At 40.6% G+C, this 8,509-nt stretch overlaps 1 protein-coding gene across 4 annotated transcripts; it reads right to left on the bottom strand.

Annotated features, from left to right (window-relative positions):
• Nucleotides 1-149: 149 nt before the first annotated feature.
• On the bottom strand, nt 150-6,382 carry LOC135495550 (activating signal cointegrator 1 complex subunit 1-like). 4 transcript variants are annotated; one of them, XM_064784334.1, is made up of 8 exons: nt 6,257-6,382; nt 4,393-4,533; nt 4,103-4,300; nt 3,055-3,233; nt 2,446-2,582; nt 1,835-1,954; nt 1,021-1,225; nt 150-421 (listed from the first exon to the last, which is right to left on the bottom strand). In XM_064784334.1, the coding sequence occupies exons 2-8, from the start codon at nt 4,505-4,507 to the stop codon at nt 302-304; spliced, it is 1,074 nt and encodes a 357-aa protein (XP_064640404.1). In that variant the 5' UTR covers nt 4,508-4,533; nt 6,257-6,382; the 3' UTR covers nt 150-301. The 4 variants fall into 4 exon arrangements, with proteins under 4 accessions (XP_064640404.1, XP_064640405.1, XP_064640403.1 ...); XM_064784335.1 differs by lacking the exon at nt 6,257-6,382 and adding an exon at nt 4,938-5,042; XM_064784333.1 differs by lacking the exon at nt 6,257-6,382 and adding an exon at nt 4,881-4,986.
• Between the last annotated feature and the right edge of the window lie 2,127 nt (nt 6,383-8,509).

Genomic DNA, 8,509 nt, shown 5'->3' with positions numbered 1-8,509 from the left:
GGTGTTGTATCTAGTCTGACCTTAGAGGAGACAAGTCATACCTGGTCTGACCATCCAAAAGACCTTGTTCAAACCTTGGGTTCTTTTTTTAAAAACTTGCATGATCATGGTCCTTGCACGAAATTGAAAACAAGTCTTTTGAAAAATAACAGTTTTATTTTTATTTAACAACTTTTTGCAGCAGTGACACAACTGCCATGCACAAAATCCCTTAACCCATGGATATGAGCACAGAGATGAGAATGGTGTATACAATATAACCAACACCACCACAACAGTTAACAAGTCCACACATCCATTGCTACGACGGCAAGTCTATCACTGCGGCAGCTTGGTAGTAACCATCACAACTCGTTGAATACCTCTGCGATAGATGCAGTTGGCCAATGACTAGCTGTCCAAAACTGTAGTTTCCAAATAGCTGAAATAAAGCATAGAAGCAAAATCAGTGAAATAGATGGCTATGTACTGTGTACAATTGTACTTGCTTTACATGCAAGGAGAACAATGATCATATTCTTTGTTCATGAGGTAACACCAGTGCACTTGTCCACCCTGAATAACAAAAAAAGTGTCCATGTGATCGTCCTTTTTATAGTACACGTATGTATAACAGTGTCTGCTTGTGACACACTTGTCCACAGAGATACATGTAGATGAACGGACACATATGTCAGGTGTTGCAAACAATTCACTTTGACAAGCTTTCTTCGAGTTTTTCATATTGTTGTCAAACATGATGATTCAAACTGTAGGATTCTGTCTTTGAACATGATGACTCAAACTGTCGGATTCTGTTTTTGAACATGATGATTCAAACTGTAGGATTCTGTCTTTGAACATGATGATTCAAACAGTAGGATTCTGTTTTTGAACATGATGATTCAAACTGTAGGATTCTGTTTTTGAACATGATGATTTAAACTGTAGGATTCCGTCTTTGAACTTGATGATTCAAACTGCAGGAAAATGAAAACTGCCCAAGAGTTATGTAAAACAAGGAGGGATTGCGTCACTCACTCTTAAAACATTAGAAGCGTCGAAAGAGACTCGCTCTTTTGTAGCACCTCTCTGTCCGCTCTTGGCTTGGATGACCGCCCCACTGGGATCCTTACGGAACATCGTATTCATCACAGTCACATGAATCTTCACACGGTCGGAGTCGCGGTGCATCAAACCAGACGATACAAACTTATCTACGAGGCGATCACAGAGTATTTGTAACCTGAAAAGAAGAAGACAATTGCATTTTATTCCATGACAGGTTGGCTATAAATTTCAGAGAGGTACCGGAGACATTCTACAATGTACACAAATGTTCAACCAACTAGAGTGGAACCTCCCTTTGCGGACACCTCTCTATTAAGGACAACCTCTCTATTAAGGACACTAGTTTTGGTCCCAAATTGGTAGTTTCTATTCAATTTGACCTCTCTAATCAGGACACCTCTCTATTAAGGACAGCACTTGCCAGTCCCGAAGGTGTCCTTAATAGAGAGGTTCTACTGTATTTCTTCGGTTTGGTTGCACTTTTTGTCACCTTCACTGTTCAGGGATTTCTGAACGGAATGTTTGAGAGAATTCGAATTCTGCATTTACGGAGTGTCAGCCAATCACAGGGTGATATTTTGGAGATGATTCCTGTTAATTTTGCATTCGGAAAAATGGGCATATAGGAAATTAATATCATGGACACATTATGACATCTGTCAGTAATTCCAAAGAGTGGCCCTTGAGTTAAGATTGGCCACAGTCGAAATTTGCTATTTGAAGAACCACGGTTCAAGGCACCAAGAATTGGAGATGGATTCAACTTAAAAAATGTCTTACAAACCTGTCTGATTCATCTTCTAATTCCACTTTAGCATACAACACATCAACAGCATTTGGATCATCATTCATGTACTCCAAGCCCTGGATGTAGACTTTCAGTGGCTCATCCTTCGAGACAGGTCTAAAAGACAGAAAAAGATAATAACGATGTCTTGAACAAGGCAACTCCAGTGCTAGTACAACAGTCCACTGAGTGTATTCTGCATTAATTATGACGAATGGTGTATCAAATGTGCATGACTCTGGTGGAATTCGACGAGATTGGTAACACTTTTCCTCCTGAAAGGCAACTATTGGTGCACACCTTAGACCTGACCTGAATATGCTGCAAGTTGGAAAGAATAATGACGTGGGGAAAATATGTCCATAGACGTGGTACTGTAATATTCTGCTCAACCGATGACATGCAGTGTGGACAATTGTCTATTTTTAATAACTCGACTTCCAAACAAGAACTGCACAAAATTTCACTGTTGAGACAAAAATTTGCTCTGTCTTGCACTGTGGTAGAAGTTTCAGTGTGTGCTCTGAATCCCAAAAGATGCAAACAGAAATGAATGCTGCACAATAGTCACTTTTTTCTGAAGCCTGCGATAAGAATTCGAGACATACCCTATTAAATCTTGTTTACATTCCTGAAGCAGTTCTTCTGCCTGCTGTACCTCAGCATCATCCAGGAGCACCAAGGTTCCCAGGGTCAGGTGAAGTTTGGACGAATTCTGAAATAAAGTGTCATCCAAGCCCCTATCCTGAAAATTGGCAAAAAGTAATAAGTACACTCGTTAAGTAGGCCTATGATTATAAGAAATACAGGCTATAATATCACAACACACATATATGATAAAATGTTGAAGACGGTCACTCATTTCGAATCTTCATCTATTTTGAGCAATTTAGTACTGTTAAGAATCAGAGGCCCCTGCATGCCATTCTAATTCATCAAAAGTGTTGGATAACTCTGGTCCTCACTTATACAAAGGAGTTGCCGGACTGATGCGCAACAATGATAATTTGAGCTCCACACGATGGTCTCAATTTTAGTACAAACCCATCAGAAAGTACGAAAATGACAGACCAAACTAATGTCATGTCTCGGTCGCACAATGGAGCAATGTTTCTGAGATCAAGGTCACCAGTGATTATTATGCCAGGAGTGCGGAGCGCTATTTCTATCTGTCTGCCTCTGAAAATTATCTGTAAACTTTATAAGAATATACGCACCCCGTCACATTCCCGTAAGACATCATGCTTGAAGTCCATGAATGAATCCTTGACAGACTGACCATTCACAGGGAAGGAGAGGAAATGTGTGAACGGTTGCCTCTGACGAGCTGAATCGACCATCACATCTATCCTGGTTTTGGCTGACACCACACCTCTACGCTCACGACTAAGAATCACTGAAGGACAATGGGCAACTTAAATATATTGGTAAAAAGGAATAGCATTCTGCGAAGATGACGTCACTGCAGCTGCTGCCCTCTATTTCCCCATCGCTGATTTACAGGCAATGTCGGACAAAATGCGGTTTCGTAATGGATTCAGGCTTTCTAACTAGGGCAGTTAGATTCAATCTGGCACATGTCCGAGTGTTGGAAATACTACATAATTGTTCTGACTATTTCTCTCTCTGACTCTATGGTATCATTCATGCTAAAAACAATGCAGGGTCAAAGATAATTTACTTTGGAATAACTTCGCGGCATGCTATTGATTTGAAAAGTTTAGGAAGTTATAACCTTGAACTTATTTGTGACCAATTCTTAACACGGAGGCATTAAAGTGCATCTGCATACCCGCCACATCAAAGAACCTACAACATTTTAAAACCAGATCAATGCCGATAGAGTTAAGAAATAAACTTAAAGGGGGCCTATAGGCAGGAGCTAGGGTATCAAATTCTTCCGGTCTTCAAGAATTCCGATGACTAGTACGGACAGTTAGGAATCTGTGTTGTGTTTGATTCAGTGATAATTATGCCACTGATACAAGCGTGATTATTTTCATTGTATCACATTGTGTAACTTAATCTGACCTACCAGCCTCCTGCTATGGTCTCAGTAGTTATGCATAATCTGCTTGCTCTCATGACTACACACATTGCTTGTAGAAATAGCTCCACAAAATCTAACACACTAATAGTTAAAATCTATGACTCCAAAAAAGCTCCACAACTTCTGACATACATAGTTGAAATCGATATCAGAAGTTGAACGGTATTTCGAGCAGGCCTGATGAAATGGAACCAGAACATATCTCACAGCTTTACCTATAGGTCCATCTTGACCTGGTTTAGGAATCCTGATCTGTGTCGCTGTCTCATTCTCCAGGCGTCGTTTTGTTTCGGCCTTTTTTCCGATGATGAATTTAAAATAAGCACTTGGGACGCTCATCTCATATCTGAAGCCAGAGTCAGTCTCTTCCAAGATAAGACTGTCACATACTTCATCATTCCATCCACACTCATCTGAAATTCAATTGAAAAATTTGAGTACAATTCAGTCAAATAATTCTAGAGGCAAGTGTATTTTCAAAAGTGTGTGGCTACCTCCAACTCACCATGATATGCTGTGTCCTCCGGGTCCTCTTGATTCCCATCCTCAACCTCTGATGAGAGATTTTTCCTATAACACTGGCCCATTGCCCACACCAAAGGTGGGCGCAGCACATCCATGGTTGGTAATGGGATGTATCTTCGACCTAAACTCATGAAAAGAAAATGATTGCAAATATTACATTGTTACACTCTCATTCCCAGTTTGAGTTTGACCAAATCAAATGAAAAGGGGATCAAAATGATGTAGCGACCAAAATTTTATCATGAAGCAGCATCAGAGGCTACCTAGGTACTTTTGCAGAATTGCGACACCTGGGCAAACAATTTAGATTCAGATTCAGCGAAATCAAGCTGTTTTCAAAACCCAAAGTTGTGATTTTTTATGGTGCACCCTGACCCTGTACAAGTATTTTTTACACTACCAAATGTACAGGATGAGAGATTTTTTTGAGAAGGCAATATAAGCCATGAACTGTGCAATTAGGAATACCTTTAAACTTCTAAGATGAATAATGTAGTCGTATACTATAGTTCATGTGAAAATTACCGTATAAATACGATAGGATCTGTCAAAAACATTAAAAAACTTGGATAAATTTTCTGAGAGTTTTGGTGTTGTTATTGTTGACCTCCATAAAGTGACTTCCTCATTTGCCGTGAGAGTACCCGTGCGCTGTCGCTGACGTCGAATTCCTCCACCGCCTGCAAACCACTGCGCACATAATCCCCCGATAACCACGAGCATGTTACGCAAATTTCCTGGAAATCTACAAAAATAATAATGCATGCGTTTAAAATTATTGATAAAAATTATTGATAATATGTAAAGAGCAAGCTCTAGTGAACTCACACAACTGTTTGACATGGGGGAGCCCACCAAACCCCCGTCTTTCTCACATATTTAGCCAGTACATTGGGGGATGAGTCCCCCAAACCCCCTCCCCCGTTCTCTGAAAGTGACAGGTTTTAGCCAGTATTTGGGGGAAGGCTGCTTTCATTTCGCAGTCAATTCATTAGTTACCAACGTATGCCTTAAAGGGGGCAGAATGGTACTGTTTAGACAAGAAGCCTCTCCAACAGCCTCAAAGAATATTGGATAGAACGTCACTGTACTGGGTCCCAGTAATAAATATTGCCATAAAGACATATGATATTGTTCTGGGACTTTTGTAAGATTAGCTCTCTCCGCCAAACCAGAGAATGAAGGATTAAAATCTTGTGTTTATAGGCTAACAAATGCAAACAATGGACCCCCTACAAGAGACGAGTGGCTCTTCTTCTCTCCGACTTTGACACCCTATACGAACATATCAATAGATCAGCCAGCGGTCCTTGGTGTCGCCGCGTGGGTTACGTCCAGTGAAATTGTTTGCAAAGGTCAGGGAACCACGATCTGACATCCACAACCAGCGTATCCCCTTTTCATGCCAGTTATAGTCGGGTGCTACACCACAGTCGGGATAGTGGCCGCCAAATGAATGGTTGTTGAATTTAAAACTGTTAAAACTGTTCACGTCAACTTACATATAATTAGACAAACCTTCATGAATTCAATGGAGATTTCCACATCACAGGATAGAACCGAAGTGATGGCATCACGCAGATTTAACATGACCACTTCCATACTTACCATCATGACTTGAACGTGCGCCTTTAGGTTTTTGAGCAAATGGTATTTGATTAGGGATAGCAATCAAAATTGCCGTTGAACTTGTACATGAAGTATAGTGATGTACATAATTCACATGTCTGACTTGAAATTTCAAACTGCGCAGTTCATTCCCACCTTGATCGCATGACTATTTCTACAATAAAAACCCTTTGAAACCAATCCATACTTTTATCAGGAACAGATACTGTGCTAACCTTCTGCTGCAGCCGTCTATTTTGATTTGTTTCGGAAAATTTGAAGGTATTTTTACGTTTGAAATCGGAGAAATTAAGTGTTCCCGCGATGTTCTCCGCAGCTCACACACCAACCGACTGGCGTTCAAATCAACCATTTGACGTTACAGCGTTCGGGCACTTATACTCCTCTACCCCTTGAGCCAGGCCGGCTAGCAGTTACCTGCTCACCAGAGTCTTTTGTTCTGTCAATGGATCAATATGAGAGGCATTGTCAAAAATATGACAGGCATTGTCAAAATGTGGGCTTGGCTTTAGCATACATACTTGTACATGTACGTTTGCCCAACTGTGGAAATGCATAAGGAAGGTTCCGTAAGCCAAAGGACGATGTAAATGCATTTTTTTATCAACGATTTTTTTATCATTTCCCCCAATTCCTCCTACAACCACGTATAAAAGATGGTTCAGCGTCGCGTAAATCAATTTGCAGATAGAGGACTTGATGACTCGACAGACACTCGTACTTTGTAGTTCGTCGTTCCTTGGAGGAATTATACTTCCAAGGTCGTTCGTAGGGCGCTCAGTTTCGAAACCTGCAAACATTCGAAACAGAATACAATTGCCTACTTTGATAGCATTGTGACATGGAACTTGAACTACTAGCTTTATATTCTGCAACAAGTTTTTTAATGATTCTGTAATTCATTCTTCATTTTGCTACTGCTCTTCAAAGCACTTGCCCCTACTCACATCCGACCCCGGGCGATTCCTGAGGTCCGGGGACATTGTTTCCTGCGGATCAGAGGAATCGCCTGTAGACGTACTGTGGCAAGACTTTCCTTGTCCAAGCGGCAAGGCTTTGGAATGAGCTCGGTGTTGACATTCAGAATGCTAACGTATACAAGACGTACCCATGGGAGCAATGCCGCAAGAAACTGACGGGTATATAAACAACTTGATAGGTATAGTATAGTTAAGACAAGCCTATCGGCGTCTGATTCACAATGTGGTTTGTGAGGAGTGTCATAGTCGTCAACAGTGTAGCTTACGTATTTCGAAGACCAGTGGAATTGGCGGCGTCAAATTATTAGTGAAATTTATAATTTACAATACAAATTACAAATCGTTTATTGAAACCGTGTAAAAAGTTACATTTTACATAAGATGAAAGTACAATGACCATAAGTGCAGTGTGGACACATTCGGTAAGAAGAAAGAGTGGGAGAAGATTGGTGATCATAAATAGGTATGTAGTATTCAGCAGTGTTGACCTACAAGGTTCTAATATATATAGTAATCAGCTATACAGTCTTTCTTATCTGGTAAGCAAAAGGAAGTGAAATTGTCGTGGGGGGCATGGCGATTGTATTGGCTATGGCAGTTTACGGCACACGATTTGATGGAGAGTTTCATGCATTCATGTAAGTGTAGGACTGCAGCGTTATGCCAGCTATGAAAAGTTCGAAATGTGGCAACTATTTGAAACAATCGGCATCTATCACAGGTAGTCTATGATGTTTGTGAATTTATGATCATAACAATTTATTGCAATTAATGACTAAAATCCTTGTGGATGATGTTTAGGATGACCCATTTTCAACTAGCAGAGATTGAAGCAGCCAGCAAAAGAATGAATACCCTAATGGCTGCAGATGACTGGAGACCAGGACCATTTATTCAGCCATAAGGTTGTTTCCTGTCAAGAATTGACAAGTTGTCAAGAATTGACAAGTTGAGAATGTGTCAACCATTCAAAACACCAAGACGAAATTTACTAGCAAACTCTACCATGAGGCTTGGCCAACCTATTCCAAAGATATGAATGAACAGCCTGAGGACAACGTCACAACCTGGGTTTGAGACCAAATGCAGGGACACTTATCTTCTATATTCATCAACATGCCTGACAGTTGGTGCCATCTAGCGCAAAGCATGATGAACTAAATAACTGGTGTGACATTGTTGTGGATTTGGTGGTGTGCAGCTGGAGGAATGGACAATGTCACAACCAGGGTTCCTACATTATATACAGTGGAACCTCCGTTAGTAGACACCTCTCTATTAAAGACAACCTTTCCAATAAGGACACTAGTTTTGGTCCCAAATTGGTTGTTTCCATTCAATTTTGACTTCTCTAATCAGTCTTTGGGTGTTCCGAATGCTTGACACATTTCGAACATGTTTTGGTTGGAAACAACCCTACAGTCTTACACTTATGGCTGAATGAATGACAGTGCATTTTCGTGTAAGCTCGGTGACGAAATGCTGCGA

Source organism: Lineus longissimus, chromosome 11 (genome assembly GCF_910592395.1).
Source record: "Lineus longissimus chromosome 11, tnLinLong1.2, whole genome shotgun sequence".
Classification (NCBI taxonomy): Eukaryota; Metazoa; Nemertea; class Pilidiophora; order Heteronemertea; family Lineidae; genus Lineus; species Lineus longissimus.
Note: the sequence above shows the minus strand (reverse complement) of the source record. Positions and strands in the feature narration are given on the sequence as shown.